Below are 22,748 nucleotides of genomic sequence, written 5' to 3'. Positions count from 1 at the left end.
GTCATCTCGTTCAGGTCCTTATTTATGATCCTGACCAGGGGGCGATGGTCATTCTCAACGGTAAACTGGGGGAGACTATACACGTAGTCATGGAACTGGTCTATTCCGGTTCGCAAACCCAGGCACTCCTTTTCGATCTGCGCCTAGCGCTGTTCTGTGGGGGTCATGGCCCGCGAGGCGACCGGGGCCCATGACGCAGTGTCATCCCGCTGTAGGAGTACCGCCCCAATGCCGGACTGGCTGGCATCAGTCAAAATTTGAGTGCCCCCCCCCCAGGTCAAAATTTTAGTGCCCCCCCCCCCCCCCCCCCCCGAGTTGCTGCTGCCATTGACCAATGTCTACCGTTCTGCCAGGAAGTCTAAGAACGGTTGCCACCCGCCTAAAGAACCCTTGTACCGACCCTCTCAAGGCGAATTTCACCCTCTCCAACTTAATAAACCCCGCCATATCGTTGATCCAGGATTCCACGCTTGGGGGCCTCGCATCCTCCCACTGAAGAAGAATCCTTCGCCGGGCTACCAGGGACGCAAATGCCAGAATACCAGCCTCTTTCGCCTCCTGCACTCCCGGCTCCTCTGCGACCCCAAATATTGCGAGCCCCCAGCCCGGTTTGACCCTGGATCCTACCACCCTCGACACCGTCCTCGCTACGCCCTTCCAAAATTCCTCCAGTGCTGGGCACGCCCAGAACGTATGGGTGTGATTTGCTGGGCTCCCTGAGCACCTAACACACCTGTCCTTACCCCAAAAAAATCGGCTCATCCTTGTCGCAGTCATGTGTGCCCTGTGCAGCACTTTAAAATGTATGAGGCAGAGCCTCGCGCACGATGAGGAAGAGTCCACCCTCCCTAGGGCATCTGCCCACGTCCCTTCCTCAATCTCCTCTCCAACTCCTCCTCCCACTTACATTTCATCTCCACCACCTAGGCCTCCACCTCCTCCTGCATCACCTGGTAAGTTTACGAGATCTTCCCCACACTCCCGCCCACCCCCCCCCGAGAGCACCCTGTCCTGTACTGTGTGTGGCAGCAGCCGCGGGAATTCCACCACCTGCCGCCTGTCAAACGCCCTTACCTGTAAGCACCTGAAGGTGTTCCCCGGGGGGGAGCCCGTACTTCTCCAGATCACCCAGGCTCGCGAACTTCCCATCCACAAACAAGTCCCCCAACCTTCATATCCCTGCCCTGTGCCACCCCAAAAACCCTCCATCTGTTCTCCCTGGGACGAACAGGTGGTTTCCCCGTATTGGGGTCCACACCGAGGCCCCAGCTTCCCCACTGTGCCGCCTCCAATGCCCCCAGATTTTGAGGGCAGCCGCCACCACCGGGCTCGTGGTATACCTCCTTGGAGGAAACGGCAGCGGCGCCGTTGCCAGCGCCCCCAGACTCGTATCCACACAAGACGCCGTCTCCAACCACTCCCGTGCAGCCCCCTCATCCACCGTCATCCACTTGCGCTGCATCGTCGCATTGGCGGCCCAGTAGTACCCACAGAGGTTGGGCAGCGCCAGCCCCCCCCCTATCTCTACTCCGCTCCAGGAACACCTTCCTCACCCTCGGAGTCCCTCGCGCCCACACAAACCCCATTATACTCCTGTTGACCCGCCTAAAAAAGGCCTTCGGGATAAACACGGGCAGGCACTGGAACAGGAACAAAAACCTTGGGAGTACCGTCATTTTGACTGACTGCACCCTACCCGCCAAGGACAGCGGCAACGCGTCCCACCTCTTGAAATCCTCCTCCATTTGCTCCACCAGCCTTGTAAAATTAAGCCTATGCAGGGTCCCCCAGCTCCTGGTCACCTGGACCCCCAAATACCTGAAGCTCCTCTCCACCCTTTTTAATGGGAGCTCGCCAGTCCCCCTCTCCTGGTCCCCTGGGTGAACCACGAACAGCTCGCTCTTCCCCATGTTGAGCTTGTACCCCGAGAAATCCCCGAATTCCCTAAGGATCCTCATTACCTCCGGCATTTCCCCCACCGGGTCCACCACATATAGCAGCAAGTCATCTGCATAGAGCGACACCCTATGCCCCTCCCCACCCCTCACCAACCCCCTCCAGTTCCTTGATTCCCTCAGTGCCATAGCCAGGGGTTCAATCGCCAGTGCGAAGAGCAGGGGGGCAGGGGACACCCCTGCCTCGTCCCTCGGTGCAACCGAAAGTACTCGGACCTCCTCCTGTTTGTGGCCACACTTGCCATCGGGACCTCATACAACAGCTTAACCCACCTGACAAACCCCTCCCCAAACCCAAACCTCTTCAGCACCTCCCACAGGTACCCCCACTCTACCCTATCGAAGGCTTTCTCAGCGTCCATCGCCACCACTATCTCCGCCTCCCCCTCCCTCGCCGGCATCATGATAACGTTCAAAAGCCTCCGCACATTCGCGTTCAACTGCCTCCCCTTCACGAACCCCGCCTGGTCTTCGTGGATGATCCGCGGCACACAATCCTCAATCGTCATGGCTAAGACCTTCGTCAGCACCTTGGCATCTGCGTTTACAACGAAATCGGCCTGTAAGACCCACACTTCAGGGGATCCTTGTCCCGCGTCAGGATCAAGGAGATCAGTGCCTGGGACATCGTCGGGGGCAAAGCCCCCCCCCTTGGCTCATTGAAGTCCTAACTAGCAACGGGCCCAACAGGTCCATTTATCTTTCAGAGAATTCGACCGGGAAACCGTCCGGCCCTGGTGCCTTCCCCGCCTGCATGCTTCCTCTCCCTTTGGTCAGCTCCTCCAGCCCAATCAGTGCCCCCCAATCCCGGCACCAGTCCCTCCTTCACCTTCGGAAACCTCAATTGGTCCAGGAAGTGGCCCATCCCTCCCTCCTCCAGTGGGGGGCTCGAACCGGTACAATTCCTCATAGAAGTCCCTGAAGACCCCATTAATGCCAACCCCACTCCGCACCACACTCCCTCCCCTGTCCTTAACTCCCCTTATCTCCCTAGCTGTGTCCCGCTTCCGAAGTTGATGCGCTAGCATCCGGCTTGCCTTTTCCCCATACTCGTAAATCGCTCCCTGGGCCTTCTTCCACTGCATCTCCGCCTTCCTGGTGGTCACCAGGTCGAATTCGGCCTGGAGGCTGCGCCTGTTCCTCAACAATCCTTCCTCGGACACCTCCGCAGACCTCCTGTCTACCCTCACCATCTCCCCCACCAGCCTCTCCCTCTCCCCCGCTCCCTCCTCTCCTTGTGGGCCCTAACGGAGATCAGCTCTCCCCTAACCACCGCCTTCAGCGCCTCCCACACCATCCCTACTCGGTCCTCCACGTTATCGTTGGCCTCCAGGTACCTCTCTATACTTCCTCGGACCCGCTCGCTCACCTCCTCGTCCGCCAACAGCCCCTCCTCCAAGCGCCACAATGGGCGCTGATCCCTCTCCTCCCCCAGCTCTAAGTACACCCAATGTGGGGCGTGGTCCGAAATGACTATCGCCGAGTACCCGGTATCCTCTACTCTCGCTATCAGCGCCCTGCTCTAAATAAAAAAGTCGATTCGGGAATAAGCCTTATGGACATGTGAGAAGAATGAAAATTCCCTCGCCCCCGGCCTTGCAAATCTCCAAGGGTCCACCCCCCCCATCTGGTCCATAAACCCCCTCAGCATTCTAGCCGCCGTCGGCTTCCTACCCATCCTAGACCTGGAGCGATCCAGTGCCGGATCCAGCACCGTGTTAAGTCTCCCCCCCATTATCAGGCCCCCCACTTCCAAGTCTGGGATCTGACCCAGCATGCACCGCATAAAACCCACATTGTCCCAATTCGGGGCATACACATTGACCAGTACCACCCTCTCTCCCTGCAGCTTACCACTTACCATTACGTACCTACCGCCATTGTCTGCCACAATGCTCGACGCCTCGAATGACACCTTCTTTCCCACCAAGATCGCCACCCCTCGATTTTTGGCATCCAGCCCCGAATGAAACACCTGACCTACCCCACCGTTTCCTCAATCTTACCTGATCTGCCACCTTCAGGTGTGTCTTCTGGAGCTTAACCACATCCGCCTTCAGCCACTTCAGGTGCGCGAACACGCGGGCCCGCTTGACTGGCCAATTCAGTCCCCTTACATTCCAGGTTATCAGCCGGATCAGGGGGTTACCCGCCCCCCCCCCCCCCCCCCCCCCCCCCCCGCCAACTATCCATGACCCCTCCTCAGCCAGCCACACGCCCGCACCCCACGCCCGGCCCGTTCCTCACGGCGGCAGACCCCCGTCTCGACCCCCCCACTTGCTCCAGCTCCCCTTTGACCATAGCAGCAGCAACTCGATTCCCCCCCCCCCCCCCCCCCCCCCCCCCGGCTAGGACCCATCCTAGCTGTTTTACTCCCCCATTGCACTTCCTCAAGTCAGCTTACTCCTGCTGACCCCGGCCACTCCCGCCTCTCCTTCGACTCCTCCCATTGTGTGACACACCCTCCTCTTCCGTTCCCCATCCACAGGCTCTCCCCCTCCCCCTTCCATCCTCAGCGCGGAAAACAACCCTCGCTTCCCCGCCCCAGCCCCGCCCCCTCCAGTCTTCAGCGCGGGAAAAAGCCCACGCTTTCCACCTACCCGGCCCCGCCACCTCTGCCGCAGCTCCTTTTACAGGCCCAGTCCCCTCACCCCCGACTCGGGCCTTCCCCTCCCCCGCGGGGCCCCATCTCACCGCCGGCCATCCACCCCTGTTCCATTTGCTTACCCCCCTCCAAGGGTCCCCCTGACCAACCAACCAAAACAGTGCCCAACCCGCCCTTACCACCCTCACCAACCAGAAAGAGAAAAACACAAAAAAAAAAGAAACCAAGAGCAAAGGACCCCCCCCCTCAAAAAGTAACATATCAACCGCAATCCCCAAACGCCCATCCCGACCCTCAATCTGTGTCCAACTTCTCGGCCTGAACAAAGGCCCACACCTCCTCCGGAGACTCAAAATAATGGTGCCGGTCCTTGTAGGTGACCCACAGTCGCGCCGGCTGCAACATGCCAAACTTCACCCCCTTCCTGTGTAGCACCGCCTTCGCTCGATTGTACCCGGCCCTCCTCTTCGCCACCTCTGCACTCCAGTCCTGGTATATTGGAACCTCCACGTTATTCCACCTGCTGCTCCTCTCCTTCTTGGCCCACCTGAGCACACACTCCCGATCAGCGAACTGATGAAACCGCACCAGCACCGCCCACGGAGGCTCATTAGCCTTGGGCCTCCTCGCCAGCAATCTATGGGCCCCTTCCAGCTCCAGCGGCCCCTGGAAGGACCCCGCTCCCATCAGCAAGTTCAACATGGTGACCACATAGGCCTCCACGTCCGGCCCCTCCAGCCCCTCCGGGAGGCCCAGAATCCGCAGATTCTTCCGTCTCGACTGAGTCTCCATCTCTGTGTCCACAGCCCGGCTCCCCAGGGTCCTAGTGCCTGCCGCAATCCGGCGGCAGCAGCAGCTCCCGCTTTGAAGTTGCCGCAGCCTGTCTGTGATTCTGTGTTTACAGCCCGGCTGCACCAGGGTCCTAGTGCCTGGTGCTTCATCATTTTACCATTGCACCAGGCGCTTCTGTGTTCCCACGATCCTAAATACTTCACACACAACTAAACACTAATTAGAACTAACAGGGGGGGAAATGCTATATACAATGCCACCCGTCTCCGGGTGGCCAAATTAAAACTGTGCCCCACTAAACTGGGGCAGTTCACCTGTTTGGTCCAACGGCTCGGGCCAGACCGTCCCCTCCCGGGGGTTCGGGCTGCCCCTTGCCTCTCCTTCCCCAACCGGGTTCGGGGATCCCTCAGCGTTCCCTTCTACTCGGGCCCCCTTACTGCGGGACCAGGTTATTGGGAGGTGTGATGGGGACCATCTTAGAGGGGGCTTGGAGACCCGATTGCTCCTTCGTCCCCTGACTGGTTCCCAAACCCAAGGTGATACCTCCACTTCCTCCGCCTCCTTAGCCTCTATACTAAGGCAGGCCACCTGACCCACAGGTAAGGGCTTGGGAATCGTTACTGTCCCTGGGCTGGGTGCTTGCAGCACTGTCGGTCTCTTTGGGACTGCCCCTTCGGGACAGCACCTTGTCACCGGTTGTGTGACCGTGGAGTCAGGGACCTCCCCCACCGTCGTTAATTCTACGGGGGGTTTCTCCACTACCACCCCCCGTCTTCCCCCCACCTTGCTCTTTTTTGTCCTTATGGGGTGGAACAATTTAAATTGACTGATGTGGCGTTCGCATGGGTCCCACCTTAAGGGATTTAAACTGCAAATAGCCCCTGAGGCAGCCTCCAGAATGGGACCCTGCACCTGGACCGGACCAGGGTCTGGGGCTAGAACTACCCCTGCGCTCCCTTTTTCCTGAGGCTGCTCCCTGGGTAGTCATACGGGTTCTTGTGGTGTGGGTGCGGGCAGGCCCTGGCCCGTTGCCATTGCCACCTGTCCTGAGCCTTGCAAAAGGGCTAAAATTTTACTTATCTCGATGGTTCCCGGGGCAGCTGCTCCTACCGCCGGGGTCTGACTCTCTACTGCGGGAGCCCTCTCCTGCTTGCTAGGGTTTTTACATTCCCTCTTGAAATGCCCGGCCTTCCCACACCCGTAGCATACCGGTTTCTCGTCGGAGGTCCGGGTGCCCTCATGCTTCCACTCTCTCTTAGGGGCTGCTGGCGCGATTTCATGCACCCTACCCTTAAGGGGCTTGTCCTCACCCCTCTCCCCATTACGATATGCAAGGGTGAGTTTCCTAAGGACCTCTGCCTCATTAAGGTCCGGACTCTGCGGGTCGAACCAGTGTTCGGCCTTTGCCCTAACGTGAGGGAGACAGTTAGCTACGAGGGTCTTCAGCCAGTGGGCTGTTCTCTCATCTAAATTCTGCCTATCCGCGGGAGCCCCACACGCCTCCACATAGACAGTCCACAGCCTGTCTGCGAACATAGTGGGAGATTCCCCTGGTTGCTGCTTGGTTTCCCCCACCCTCATGAAAGGGCTCCCCAGATTCAAGCCCATTGCCTCCAGAACAGCAGTCTGTGCTGCCGCCCAGGTGTCAGGTCTTCCCCCATTCCCAGAGGTCACTGTCCTGCATAGCTGGGCATCTAGGGTTATCAGGAGCATCTTTATTTGCTCCCCTTCGTCGCAGTCATTGATGTTGGCTGCCTGTTCCACCTCCATAAAATGCAGCGACGGATCCCCCTTTGGAGTTAGTCTGGGAACGTGGGCCACCATCCCCCTGAGCGCGGATGCCCCATGAGGAACGATAATGTCGCCCTCAACCGGTCCCCTATTTGCCATCCCCGCCGGGGGACCATACCTCCTTTGCCTGACAGGGCACATCTGCCCTACCTGGGGTTCCTGCTCCTCCTCCCCACTGTCCAGCTCTCCTGCCTCGTTGGGTAGCCCCCCTGTCCCCGGGCTAACTACCCATATAGGAGACGCCGCTATCTGGGGATACACCACTGACCCCCCTTGGACCTGCCCCTGACCGGGCGGTCCAAACCCTACCTGCTGACCCGGCCCCATCACCGGCATCCCAGGCAGCGGTCTGTCCCCATCCCATGGGGACCCACATACGAAACCAGGCGGACACGCCGCCAGCTGGGGGTACCCTGCCGACCCCCCTTGGACTTGCCCCTGAACGTGCAGTCCGATCCCCCCCTGCCGGCCCGGACACAATCCCGGTGCCTCAGGAGGCGGTCTATTCCCCTTGGCCTTTGGGGAATCATCCGCTGCGAGGAGCACCTTGCCCCTAGGGAACCCCCCTGGACCTACCAGGTGTATCTGTCCCCTGAACCTGGACAAGGCCTCCTCCAACTCCGTTATTCGTGCCTGGCACGGCCCATGGGCACAGTCCCCTACTTCCTCGCGAGCCACTCGGTATGCTGCCTGGATGTCCCGGAACTTCCCCTCCAGCTTCCTACACTGCTCTGTACTCCGAGCATAGAGTTCCTGGAGCCTCCGTTCCTTTTCTTTACCCTCCACTATCTGGCAGTGGAGATAGTCCTTCTCACACCGGTTAGACTCGCTTTCCTGTTTCATTTCTGCCATTTCTTCCCGCAGTCGTTCCGCTACACTCGCGCTGTCCTGTTTAATTTCTGCCATTTCTTCCCGCAGTCGTTCCGCTGCGCTAGCGCTGTCCCCTGCGCTGGCCCTCACTTCTCTCAACTCCTGCTCTAACTCTTCGACCCTATCCTCTGTCTTGACTACCTGCTCGGACAGGCAAACCAGCCAAACTGCCTTCTCCAAGTGCCTTTTGTGCGCCTTGCTTTCTGTCCATGCAGCCGCTGCCATTACCGGTTGCTCCGCATTGATCAATTCTGAGACCCAAGGTTTGGTGAGGTTGACCTTTTGCCACAAATATGAGGATATTCTCTCCTCCATTTTGCTTCGTTCCCTCACCCCCTCTGCCAAGTCACATACTCCAAACCACCGGGGTCCTGCCGCGGTCGCCATTGTAGAGGGTGCCATCTCCGCTACTCCACTACTGGGCCGATATCTGGGGTTTGAATATCTGTGTGTGTCTCTCTCCAGCTGGCACTGAAACTTCAGAGGCCAGGGGATGTCGCACTGGGACACTTCCACTGAAGAGAGCACTGATTCAAGCCTGCCGTTTATTCCTAACCGACAGCCTGAGACTTATATCACACAGATCTCCAGACCCCTACCAATACCCAGGTGACTCTCTCTCTTGCCGGTGGTACAACACCCACCCGGTTCCTACTCCACTAGAGTAGCTTTCCCAAGAGAGAGAATAGGACACTGCTGTTTATTTCCTAACCAGCAGTCTGTCCTGAGTGAATCGCTCAAGATGACCCTCGATTCTTGAACCCGGAATTAAGGTGAGGAGTATTTTAACAATGACTTGGTCAGAGATCGCTGGTGAAAGATTGAAGAATTTAAACGACTCCAATTATCATCAAATCAAGGTTTATTGCAAAACCCAGGTCAAAATCATCAACAGAAGAAAATACAATAAAATCTTATGCTCTAATACAAACTAAGTCTATTCAAAAGTAATATATCGGACACAACGAAAATTCTTATGATTACACAGTTTTTAGCAATAGCACAAGGCACAAAACAAGTTCCCTTCCCCAAAGCCTCAACCACTATTAAAGTCAAGGGAGTTTCGCAAGCTGCTGCAGGATACTTACGGTCACAGGCTGCAGAGGTCAAGTCAGGGGTGCAGAGGTCGAGCCAAGAACGAAAAGCCCCCCAATCGAAAACACAGCCCCTTTTATATTGAAAAAGGTAAGGTTTTAAAGTTCCCGCTGGTCCTGCCCCCTTTGAGCCGGTCAGACCTGTCGAGATGGGAGTACCTCCCCTAGGTCCGCCTCCAGTCTGTTTTTTTTGAGATAACGAGGTTGAGCTCCCTTGAAGATTTTCAAAGACTTCCATCTGCTCCGGAGATAGCTGCTATGTTGATGGGGTGTTGATTGGATTCTGCTCTGGTGGAGGCCAGGTCATTTACATTTGCATGGGGCTATGACCATCCCATTGTCCTGCTTGCATGCAAGCCTCCTGTGTATTCCCGTGCCCCTTTGTCTGTGTTTTGATGTTATCTTGTTGTCTGGCTCCTTCTTCCTTGTAGCTCCTAGTGGGGTGTTTGTAAATATTTATGTACTTATGTCCCTACTCAGCTCAGCGGACCAAGCCTGCTGGGAAAACTGGTTCTGTTCTCTTGGCTGAAAAGTCAGTTTACAGTCTCTGAGTTTTTCCAAAAGGGCCGAATTGCCCGAAAACCTTACAAGATCCCCTATTTGTTTATTCTTTTTACAAAAATATACTTTATTCATAAAATATCTGAAAGAAACATGACAAAACATTTCAAATTGTCATAGCAGGAAAGAGCAATTATATTCACATTTTCTCCAGAGATCAAGATGCGCTCTTGAGGTGCTTCAATTCAGTAATGAGAACATTTCAATATTTTCATTTCAGAGAGTACAACTCAGTTCAAACTGTATACATCGGTCATGTTGTACCCTGCGGTGCTTCAATACAGTTATGTATGGTTAGGATTAAGCACACAGCCTGAGAGGTTTTACATGGTTACCAGCCCCTCGGTGTACATTCACTGAAAGGCCTTACACAGTGACCGTTCCCCATTGCGCCTTGGCAGCGGCTGCGCCAAGCTTGAGTTCGTCTCTCAGCATTCCCTTGGAATGTGCCAGTCTGCAACACTCAGTCAAGAACAATTCTTTGCACTGGAAGATCAACAGGTTTTGGGCTAACCAAAGGGCATCTTTCATCAAACTGATGATCATTCAGCAGCATTTGATATTTGTCTCGGTGTGCATTCCTGGGATTAGCCGGTAGAGCACACAGTCCTGCATCACAAAGTTGCTCAGGATGAACCTCAACAAATATCACTACATCTCTCTCCAGACAGTCATTGGAAAGGAAAATTCCACATGGAAGTATGCAATGGTCTCTTTCTTCCCGCAGCTCCTTCAAGGGCAGAGTGTGGTGGCGCAGAGTCTTCAGGTATGCATGAAGGATCTGGTGGGGAGGGCCCTTCTCACAACCAACCAAGCTAGGTCTTTGTGCTTGTTTGAAAGATCTGGTTGTGAGGTATTCTGCCAAATGACTCTGATAGTCTACTCAGGGAACCATCCGACAGGATCTACCATCTCCTTTTCCCTTAGGGCTTCGAGGACATTATGTGCAGACCACTTCTTGATGGACTTGGAGTCACAGATGTTTCTCTGAACAAACTTTTCCACAAGGCACAGGTGATACGGCACGGTAAAGCTAGGAGCATTCTGCAGCAATGTGGCTAGACCCATCCTTCGCAACACCGAGGACAGATAGAACCTCAGTATGTGGTGACATTTGGTGTTTGTGTACCAAACATCTTCGCACAGCTTGATGCAGATGCACATAAATGTGACCATCAGGATGAGGGTGATGTTGGGTACATATCTCCCTTCCTTATCCAGAGATTTTTACATGGTGTCCCTTTGTACATGATCCATTCTTGATCTCCAGATGAACTTGAAGATGGCTCAGGTGACTGCTGCAAAGCAGGATCTGGGTATGGGTCACACCTGCGCCACGTACAGCAATGCCAAGAGTACCTTTAGCTATGAGGAGCGGTTGAATAAACTCGGTTTGTTCTCACTGGAACGAAGGAGGTTGAGGGGAGACCTGATAGAGGTATACAAAATTATGAGGGGCATAGACAGAGTGGATAGTCAGAGGCTTTTCCCCAGGGTAGAGGGGTCAATTACTAGGGGGCATAGGTTTAAGGTGAGAGGGGCAAGGTTTAGAGTAGATGTACGAGGCAAGTTTTTTACGCAGTGGGTAGTGGGTGCCTGGAACTCGCTACCGGAGGAGGTGGTGGAAGCAGGGACGATACTGACATTTAAGGGGCATCTTGACAAATACATGAATAGGATGGGAATAGAGGGATACGGTCCCAGGAAGTGTAGAAGATTGTAGTTTAGTCGGGCAGCATGGTCGGCACGGGCTTGGAGGGCCGAAGGGCCTGTTCCTGTGCTGTACATTTCTTTGTTCTTTGTTCTTTGTTGTTCTGATGACCAGATTCATAGAATCAAACAATTTACTGTGCAAAAGGAGGCCATTCGGCCTATCAAGTCTGCACCAGCCCTTAGAAAGAGCACCCTATTTAAGCCCACATATCCATCCCACCCTCTTAACCCAGTAACCCCACCTATCCTTTTGGACACTAAGGGGCAATTTTAACATGACCACTCCTCCTAACCTGCAATTCTTTGGACTGTGGGAGGAAACCTGAGCACCCAAATGAAATCACGTAGACACAGGGAGAACGTGCAAACTCAACACAGGCATTCACAGTAATTAAACCCAGGTCCCTGGAGCTGCGAGGCAGCAGTGCTAGCTACTGTGCCACCGTGCCGCCTAATGGAGAGGAAGCATCTCTCCCACATACCCAGTTTCTGCTTCACCTTGGCAATATGCTCCTCCTGGTTTTTGACACACGCCCCAACCACTCTGAACCATATCCCCAGCACCTTCAGGTAATCTGACCTGACGGTAAAGGAAACAAAGGATCAGTGAGCCCAGTTCCCAAAGAATATGACCTCTCTCTTGCCACCGTTTACCTTGGCTCGCAAGTGGTCACAGACGTTCAGTAGCCTGCATGCCGACATCAGATCCAAGCAGAAGATGGCAACACCATCTATGAAAAGGGAGGCTTTGACCGGAGTGCCTCCACTGCCAGGGATTGTCACTCCTCTTATTCCCAAATCGTTCCTGCTGGACATGACAAAAGGTTCTACACAACACACAAACTGGTCAGATGAGCCCTGCCTGACTCCAGATTTGATCTGAAAGCTTTCCGATTCCCACTCATTGATTGAAACTGTGCAACTGATTTTTGTGCAGAGCAGTTCGATCCTATTGTGGATTCTCTCCCCAAACCCCATTTTGGAGTGCATATCCATCATGTGGGTGTGCAATATTCTGCAAAACGCCTTCTCCTGGTGCAGGCTGATCATAGAATCATAGAATTTACAGTGCAGAAGGAGGCCATTTGGCCCATCGAGTCTGCACCGGCCCTTGGAAAGAGCACCCCACCGAAGCCCATACCTCCACCCCATCCCGGTAACCCAGTAACCCCACCCAACCTTTTTTTGGACACTACGGGAAATTTAGCATGACCAATCCACCTAACCTGCACATCTTTGGACTGTGGGAGGAAACTGGAGCACCCGGAGGAAAACCCATGCAGACACGGGGAGAACGTGCAGACTCCACACGGACAGTGACCCAAGTCGGGAATCGAACCTGGGACCCTGGAGCTGTGAAGCAACTGTGCTAACCCCTCTGCTACCGTGCCGTCTCTGTGCTACCATGCCGCCCTTGTGCTATTGTGCTGCCCATAGGCAGGTGTCCACCATCCTGTCCTGCACATAGCCAAGTCCTATTAGAGATCTTCCTGCCAGGTACAGCACAGGTCGGATCAGGGTGGATCACTGATTGCAGAGCAGGTTTGCAATAACCGTGGCTAGAATTAAAGTCCCTTATTTACATATGCAAAGGAACAAATGCCTGCTTGAGGCATGAGCACTGAATGCTAATTTTCTGGCCTTTATCTCTTTGGTAGGTGACACACTTCTTTGTAAGTTTGTATTGAAAACACAGGAGACCAAACTGTATTGAAACAATGGGCATTTCATAGCCATTATTTTAGACCTCTGCCTCCTCTTTAATATTCAGTGTCCACAGTGTTGGGTAGCATCACTAGTTGTCCTTCTCTGGCACTGGTATCACCATTTCTTTCCCTTTGGACAGAAGGAAGACAATGTTATAAGCCAGTGAATCTCATGGAAACCTGCCTCATATGAAGTCATGCATGTCACAATGATGAGAGGTGAAGGTGCCTTTAAAGGAAGTTTCCTTGAAGACTTATCAAAGCCCTTATGATGGGCAAAGTGAGTCGTGAGATGATTTTGAATAAAGAAACTACTTGACTGTTTGGAAAAGCTATCCTTTTAGGAATAAATGCCCCTGATACCCAATTACCATCGGAGTCATAATCTAATCGGCAGCACAAGAGCGCAGTGGTTAGCACAGTTGCTTCACAGCTCCAGGGTCCCAGGTTCGACTCCCGCCTTGGGTCACTGTGTGGAGTCTGCACGTTCTCCCCGTGTCTGTGTGGGTTTCCTCTGGGTGCACCGGTTTCCTCTGGGTGCACCGGTTTCCTCCCACAGGTTCGGTGGATTGGCTATGCTAAATTACCCTTAGTGTCCAAAAAGGTTAGATGGGGTTACTGGGTTACAGGGATAGGGTGGATACGTGGGCTTAGGTAGGGTGATCTTTTCATGGCCGGTGCAGACTCGATGGGCCGAATGGCCTACTTCTGCACTCTAAATTCTATGATCCTATGATAATCACAGAACTACTAATTGCATAATCAGGAGGCCGACAACTTACATCTACTCCTGCCAATCAGGAGAAAGTCCCTATGAAATGGCAACAGCCAGACGGTCAGTATTAATGGGGCAGTAAGTCTACCAATTCCATTTTGAGCACATTACAGCCCAGTAATGTAGTCTGACTTGCTGGAAATCAGCTCAAGCAATTCCTGTTATACAGTATGTCCAAATGTCAGTCCATTCCAAAAGAAAACTCCACTTCAGGATTTTGGACATGCACATTCCTTTCCTTTTCAGTTCACAGTAACAGGATTTGCTAAGAAACTTTTTGTGCGTATGTATTTCAGTATAACCAGATTACACACTACTGACATGTGGGGCAAATACTGTTTACAACAATGATTCTTCATTCTCCTTGCGACGTTCCTGTAAAGCGTCCCAATAAAGTTCACTTTTCCTTCAGTGAGGAGGATATTAAGCGAGCTCGTCTGTCCACAATAATCAGGTTGGTATTCGGATGGTTCTTTCTGCATCAAATTATTTCATGCCTTTAAACAACTGTTAAATTCAGAACAATTTTGTTCACTTCAATTAAACTGCTGCAGCTTGTGAATATGGTTGAAGGTTTTTTAATATAATTGATGTGACAAGCACAGACCTTCCAATCTTACTTGACTGAAAAGTACGTGACCGAGCATGTTCAGGTTTGTACTTAAAAGAACTTCGGTATATCAAATAGTGCAATGGAAGTCTCACCTGCGAGCACCTTAATCTTGGCTGTGAAACAAAATTGATTCCATCCAGTATATGTGCAATTCACTACAGAATCCATACTGTAGAAAGTGAAATTGTGATAAGCAATGTCTTGACAAGAAAGACATTCACAAATTTGTTTGCAATTTCTCTTTATTCCAATAAAGCCTTAATCCATGGGATATCACCTTCACTACATTACTAGAGAGGGTGACTTCATATACATGTCAAAGTCATATCAAATGATATTTTTGTTAACATTCCATGATTGTGGCACATATCATGTTCATTTGTTCATTAAAACGGTGTTAACAGGCAAGAAATGGCACAGTTGCTTTTAATTTTGCATGTATTTTCTCTTGCAATTATTTTAGTCATCGTTCCGGTGCTCTGAGCTGTTATGTTGGCCATTTGTACTTCCTAACTCTTGGCGCATGTGGCAATGCTAGTTATGTGACATTTCCTGTCTGTTTTTACTGGAAGAGCTGGTTTAGCACTATGATCAACATTGAGATTTAGAGGATATCGAGGTTTAAAAACTACCCCAGATGTTTGAACCTATTTTGATACATTTTATATTCAGTAGTGCACTGTGCCTTTGTGTACTTTAAATGTCAATACTTGATAAGCTTTATTTTATCCTTAGTTGTTGCAATTGCAAAAAATTACTTCGCTTACTCTTATGGCAGTTCAGTTGTTGCAATTCAGTTCCATTGGTACCAGTCACTGTTTGTTACCTGCTGCAGCTGATCGTTTTAATGTGTGAGTGACTGTGGGTGACAGTAAGCTATTTGACCATGAAGGACATCAAAACCAGTCACCTGATCTTCATGAACACATATTTTCCAGCAGGGGTCACTGATTAGTAATCAGAATCCAATCAACAATAACAGAACATGTTTGTAAAGCACCTTTAATAAAGTAAAACATCCCAAAGCGTCACAGCTTATCAAATACATTCTGACATCAAGTCACATAAGGAGATATTGGGACAGATAACCAAAAGTTGTGTTTAAAAAAAACAGAATCTCAAGGGTGATAATCATGGGATTGCCACTTGAACCACATAATATTTGACATAAGATTAGGCAGATCAGGAAGAAGAATTCATAGTGCAATGACTGGTGTGGGAAAGGGATTTTCATTTCGTGGGACACTGATAAATATCCTGGGAGTGGTTCAGCTGAACTCCAGTAGGACCAGAGTCGTGCTGGAAAAGATAAATAGGGGTGTTGATAGAGTTTCCAACTCTAGTGGAGTACATTCCAGAAGACCTTGGCAGAGGTGACGTCATGGAAAGCCGGCAGCATGGTGGGGGCAGGCCTGGGAACACTTAAAAATACCAACACATTCCCAGGGGATCATCTCTGTCCAAAATATCTCTTCGCCTCAAGAAGCAACACAAGTGCACATAATTCTGATAAGCCCCTCTGCTGGTTTTGGACTGTCCTAGGTTAAGGACGATCCCATGAGTAGACTCCCAGTTCCAGCTGCTCCATGATCAGTTAAAAGTCCTGGCCCGGAGTTCTGTTATAACCGTAGCCAGCTGGAGTGTCTAATTTTTTGGCCAACACTCAGGGCGCAGTTGCAGACCTCCCAACCTGCTCACCTGCAGTGTCAGCTACCTGTATTACAGATGGCGAAGACCTAACAAACTCAGATGAGAGAAAAAAACCTTTGCTTTGGCAAGTCTGGTCTGCCCGCTGTTTCATTCACCACTGATGTTGTGGTTTAAAATCTCCCATTTGGCCAGCGGGAGATTAATGTTGATTCCAGGAGACTCCGCCCATTTAGGGATGGTTAGCAATCCTAGCTGGTGGTAAGACTTTAAACTTGAAAAGCAATAAAAAGGAAGAATTAAACTCCCTGAAAGGAATGTTCACAGCACCAAAACAAAACAGGAGAACTGGAGGCAATTATCTGTAGCATGGATTTTGATTTGGCAGGGATAACCAAAACATAATCTGAAATTTTACACTTTGCCTTCTCTCTGCCCACATAAGGGCTCTCTTTCTCTCTCAAGGTAAACCCAGTTGGTTTGACGGCAGGCTGGTGGTGAGGTGGCCTTTTGTTCGGGCATCCCATGACAAAAGGAACTCCCCAACCCCAAACAGTTATGGCCACCCAGCTTGTCTCCACACTCCATTCTCCCTATCATGGCCCTCCATCACCTCTCCATCATCCTTGTCACGGCCTGCCTCACTGGGCCTGGCAAAGCCCCACCTTGGTATCCAGCCACGACTAGCTTTGTGTGGAGGAATGTCTGAGGAAAAGCAATGGTGTAGTGATATTGTCACTGGACTAGTAATCCAGAGACCCAGGGATAATGTTCTGAAGATCCAGAGTTCGAATGCCACCATGGCAGATGGTAACATTCGAAATCAGTCAAAAATATCTGGAATTAAATGTCCAATAATGACCATGGAACCATTGTCAAAAAAACCCATTTAGTTCACTAACTTTAGGGAAGGAAATCTACCATCCTGCTTGGTCTGGTCTACATGTGACTCAAGATCCCACAGCTATGCCATTGGCTCTTATCTGCCAAACCAGGGCAAGGAATGCTGGCCCAGCTAGAGATGCTCACATGAAAAAAAAAACAAAGCAGTTTAGAAACAGGATTGATACGATTGAAATAGAAGATAAGAATAGATTGATCATGCTAGTATAGACACTTCATAATGAAAAGATGCTGGAGGAAGAAATATCTCAGAAAAAACATAAAATATTTAAAAGACCGAGTACAATAATCATGGAGGATTTTACATCTCCCCACCACCACCCCCCAAAAAATATTTGCAAGGAGATGTGTGGGGAGCCCTTATTCAGTGCCCTGAACTTTATGCTCCTGACTGGCAGGTTTGTTCACGTAAAATTTCTTGGATGGGTTTCCTGCTGGGTTCCCGCCCACCCTGATCTCTCTGCAGTTTTATGCTGGGGCGGGCTAGTCCTCAGACGGACTGCCCACCTTTGCCCAAATTGAAGCTCTTAAGTGGCCAATTATTGACCACTTTCGGGACATTTCCCACCAGCTTCAAATTTGGTGCTGGTGGGAGGAGTTCCTGGAATGGGGGAGCCCGAAAATATTTGGATTTCTGCCTCGAGCGGGAACGGTTGGAGGGACACCTCCATCAAAAGCCCCCCTTTAAATTTGGGTGCGCATCCCCCTATTTTAGAATCATAGAATCTCTACAGTGCATAAGGGGAGGCCCTTCAGCCCATCGAGTCTGCACCGAGCCTCTGAATGAAATAGGCCCACTCCCCCACCCTATCCCCATCACCCCACCTAACCTGTACATCCCTGGACACTCAGGGGCAATTTTATCATGGCCAATCCACCTAAACTGCATATCTTTGGACTGTTGGAGGAAACCAGAGCAACCGGAGAAAATCCACGCAGACACAGGGAGAAAGTACAAACTCTGCACAGACAGTCACACAAGGCCAAATTGAACCTGGGTCCAGATGCATGTGAGGCAGCAGTGCTAACCACTATGCCACCGTACATTTACTTTAGATAGATGATTTGGAGTTGGGGACCAAGGGCAATGTGTCCAAGTTTGCAGACGACACTAAGATAAGTGGTAAAGCAAAAAGTGCAGAGGATACTGGAAGTCTGCAGAGGGATTTGGATAGGCTAAGTGAATGGGCTAGGGTCTGGCAGATGGAATACAATGTTGACAAATGTGAGGTTATCCATTTTGGTAGGAATAACAGCAAAAGGGATTATTATGCTAGTGCATGAGTCGCAGAAAGTTGGTTTTCAGGTGCAACAGGTGATTAAGAAGGCAAATGGAATTTTGTCCTTCATTGCTAGAGGGATGGAGTTTAAGACTAGGGAGGTTATGCTGCAATTGTATAAGGTGTTAGTGAGGCCACACCTGGAGTATTGTGTTCAGTTTTGGTCTCCTTACTTGAGAAAGGACGCACTGGCACTGGAGGGTGTGCAGAGGAGATTCACTAGGTTAATCCCAGAGCTGAAGGGGTTGGATTACGAGGAGAGGTTGAGTAGACTGGGACTGTACTCGTTGGAATTTAGAAGGATGAGGGGGGATCTTATAGAAACATATAAGATTATGAAGGGAATAGATAGGATAGATGCGGGCAGGTTGTTTCCACTGGCGGGTAAAAGCAGAACTAGGGGGCATAGCCTCAAAATAAGGGGAAGTAGATTTAGGTCTGAGTTTAGGAGGAACTTCTTCACCCAAAGGGTTGTGAATCTATGGAATTCCTTGCCCAGTGAAGCAGTAGAGGCTCCTTCATTAAATGTTTTTAAGATAAAGATAGATAGTTTTTTGAAGAATAAAGGGATTAAGGGTTATGGGGTTCGGGCCGGAAAGTGGAGCTGAGTCCACAAAAGATCAGCCATGATATCATTGAATGGCGGAGCAGGCTCGAGGGGCCAGATGGCCTACTCCTGCTCCTAGTTCTTATGTACCACCCCAAAGGTCTTGTAACAACAGGACCTCTACCCATCAACCCCTCCCAGCCTCTTTCCCAAACCCTCACTATCCACCCATCCTGCAATCCCCAAGATTTATCTCTGTGGATCCTGGGACTCCAGGGATTGCATGCAGACCCATTCCTGTCCACTGCAGATTCTGGCGCTGCAAGGACTTGAGAGCTGCTGGCCAATCAGATTGACTGGCAGCTCTCTGTTGTGAGGTGCAGAAGTCCTGTCCACAACCAATTAATTCAGTGGAGCATATTAAGGCTGCAGGGCAAGCAGTGTGCCCGCTGAATCTTTGGATAGCGAGTCGGGAAACCCCACCATTCAAAATATCCTAGCTAGTACGGCAAAAGCCTAAGGGATGGAACACTGATAGATCTGGCAATGGAAAATGAACCAGAATAGAGAAGGAAACTTTGGGAAACATTGAGGCAATTGTGGCATAATAGGGATCAAGATAAATATTGAGGTAGTCATAAGTAAGACAAATACCAAAGTAATGGAATTGGAAAAAAAACTGGGACAGGATTCTCTGGTTTCCGACGCCGAAATCACGATCGGCCAGAGAATCCACGTTGGTGCCGAGTATGCGATGCTCCTCCCCCTCCAAAAATGTGTACTCTAGGAGTTCCCCGCACACCGTTGGGACGGCCTCAGGACATTACCTGAGGCCCTCCCCTGATGCTCCGCTCCCGATGGGCCGAGTTCCCGACGGCATCGGTCACTCATGTTATTTATTTCTGGGAACTCGGCATGGCGGCTGTGGACCCAAGTCCAGCGCCACCACAATCGGGGGCGAGCCGATCTGCGGGCGGGGGGGGACTTTGGCAGGGGCTGGGGACACTGGAGGAGGATGGTCCAGGGGTGGCGAGCCTGACCAAAGGGGGTCACTGTTTGGCAGACTGGGTCCATGTGCGTCCGGTGCCATGTTGCATGGCGCGGCCGCAGCTGGCTGCCACCGTGCACATTCACGGCCACGGACCCGGCAATTCTCTGGCTGTATCTACAGCTAGAGCCGGGTACTCTACGCTGCATGCTTGATAGCCCCCCACCAGACGTAAAATGCCACCGTTCCCACGCTGGCGTCAGAACTTAGTCTCAGAATCAGAGAATCTCGCCCCTAATTTTTAAACAGTGGAAATGCAATTTACCATCAAAAAATGGGCAGAATTTTCCAGACCTGCCAGCTGCATGAGACTTGGTGGGCAGAGGAACTTAATTTGGCGTCAGGCCAACAACCAATTCCCAAAGTCTGGAAGGACATGAGGAATTTCATTCTCCGGACCTTAAAGATGGATTGAGTTTCATGATGAAAATTGTGAGGCCACCTCACCGGAATTAGGGACCCCTTCAAATTAAATTCCTCACCAGCCAGAAATTAGAATGTTCATTTTTATGACTGTATATAAAGTGGCATGCACCTGGTGAGCTCAATGTCTTCTCCAACTTTTGAGGTGAGTAGACGCATCTTTTGCCTTCTTGGGGACCACTCATAACTTGACTAATATCAGGTGCTGTTAGGACAAGCTGCACAAAGGCTGGACACTGGATGTAGGCTAAGAGTGGAAGGGTGGGTAGGTGGTAGGGTGGAGCAGAGGCTCGATATGGGAGGCTGGGGAAGGGGGGTGAATGGTGTAGTGGAGGTTGGACATGGGAGGCAGGTGAAAGGTAGAAGAGGGAAGGCTGACCAGGGATGGAAGAGAATCTGCAGAAGGGACTGAGGCTGTCTGGGGAAGGAATAGACTGTTTGGGGCAGGGGGCAGGTGGTGGGGGGAGGTGAGGAAGTACAGGGAAGGAGAAGATTTTCAGGTGACGTGGGGGTAGGTTTGGGGACGAAAGAGAATGTTGGGAGAGGTTGTACAGGGAATAAGGAGATTGTCCACGGAAGGGGGAGGCTATCCAGGGAAGGAGTAGACTTGGGAGGAGGGGAGGCAATGAGGGAATGCAATGAGGGAATGCTCGGGTATGTGTGATGGAGGGAATGCCTTTCTTGTTGGTCTAAGGATCTTCTGGCTGGGTAAGAGAGTGGGGTGTTTTGGGCAAGGATTGTGGGAGAGAGATGGCCCTAGAGGGCGAGATTGGTGCTGCTGGTGGTGGCGTCTTGTATCTCATTTTAAGAGCAATTGGGCAACCTGCACTACCCCTTCCACCTTAGCCTAGCTATGGTTCCAACCTCTCCCCACTAACTCTTCCTCGCTTTCTTGGTCATCCTCTGTACATGTTGCACTGACACTGCCAAGCATCAGTTGGCATATACAGACACTCCCCAAAATGCAGTGACAGTTCATTGTGGAATAAGTCTACCTCGCCAGGTGCACACCATTTATGTGCAGTCAAAAAAGTGGATATTCTAATTTCTCGCTGGTGGGGAACTTAATTTGGAGAGGAAATTTAAGTCTGGCGAGCTGGCCAGACAAAATGAGCACACAAAACATGCTAATGCATGCAAAAGATTTCCTGACATTGTTCGTCATGAATCTCAACCTGACTTTAAATTCGCAAGGACATAGCTGCTAAAGTTCATCCCATCCTCGAGAAACTGATTTGTAGTCTCATGGCAAGTTAAATTCCCGCCTGCACACCAAGCTTCCTGCTGCTGGCGGGATCAGAGTATTCCACTGAATGTTTCAGGCTGGTGACATTTCATCAGATTTATTTTAAAGATTATCAGAACCTTTTGGCAGCAAAAACAAGAAGGCAGACGATTATCTGAATGGCCATAAATTAGGAGAGGGGAATGTGCAACAAGACCTGGGTGTCCTTGTACACCAGTCACTGAAGGTAAGCATGCAGGTGGCAAAGAAGGCAAAGGTATGCTGGCTTTCATTGCGAGAGGATTCGAGTACAGGAGTAGGGATATCTTGCTGCAATTATACAGGACCTTGGTAAGACCACACTTGGAATGTTGTATGTAGTTTTGGTCTGGCTATTGAGGGAGTGCAGCGAAGGTTTACCAGACTGATTCCTGGGATAACACGACTGATGAATGAGGAGACATTGAATCGGTTAGGATTGTATTCGCTGGAGTTCTGAAGAATGAGGGGGGCGGGGAATCTCATAGAAATCTATAAAATTCTAACAGGACTGGACAGGGTTGTTGCAGGAAGGATGTTCCCGATGATTGGTGTGCCCAGAACTAGAGAGCACAGTCTGAGGATATGGGGTCGACCATTTAGGACAGAGGAGATGAGGAGAAATTTCTTCACCCAGAGAGTGGTGAGCCTGTGGAATTCGTTACCACAGGACGTAGTTGAGTCCAAAACATTGTATGGTTTCAAGAGGCAGTTCGATATAGCACTTAGAGCGAAGGTGATTGAAGGATATGGGGGAAAGCGGGATTAGGCTATTGAGTTGGATGTTCAGCCATGATCATAATGAATGGCAGAGTGGGCTTGAAGAGCCAAATGGCCTCCTCCTGCTCCTATCTTTTCTATGTTTCTATGTGTCCAACCTGCCAAAATGAATAAGTTCCTCGAAGAGGTTAATGGCCTGTTATAATTAACTAATACACCTTAAAGTCCAGATGAAGAGAATGAATGTTTGTAGCCAACAAGTTTTTCACGCACATTTTTCAAAGTGTTTAGGGGAATGACCTGTTATAATTAACTAATACACCTTAAATTTCTGATAAAAAGTGAATGTTTTCAGCCAGAATATTTTTCACGCACATTTTTTAAAGTGTTTTGGGAGTGACAGTGTCTTCATAAAAAACAGGACTTGTCAGACCATTTTTC

General features: G+C 50.9%; 1 protein-coding gene across 4 annotated transcripts in view; it reads left to right on the top strand.

The window, feature by feature from the left end:
• pde4ba (phosphodiesterase 4B, cAMP-specific a) overlaps positions 1 to 22,748 on the top strand; it is a 1,458,049-nt gene that overhangs the window by 990,289 nt on the left and 445,012 nt on the right. For 2 of the 4 annotated variants that reach the window (XM_072511116.1, XM_072511115.1), the window contains exon 1: positions 14,163 to 14,316. The exons of the other annotated variants lie outside the window; for them this stretch is intronic. In XM_072511116.1, the coding sequence (XP_072367217.1) occupies positions 14,210 to 14,316 (107 nt within the window). In that variant the 5' untranslated portion in view covers positions 14,163 to 14,209. Of the gene's footprint in view, positions 1 to 14,162; positions 14,317 to 22,748 lie in introns of those variants that run through there. 4 annotated transcript variants of the gene reach the window in all.

This window comes from Scyliorhinus torazame, chromosome 7 (genome assembly GCF_047496885.1).
Source record: "Scyliorhinus torazame isolate Kashiwa2021f chromosome 7, sScyTor2.1, whole genome shotgun sequence".
Classification (NCBI taxonomy): Eukaryota; Metazoa; Chordata; class Chondrichthyes; order Carcharhiniformes; family Scyliorhinidae; genus Scyliorhinus; species Scyliorhinus torazame.
Note: the sequence above shows the minus strand (reverse complement) of the source record. Positions and strands in the feature narration are given on the sequence as shown.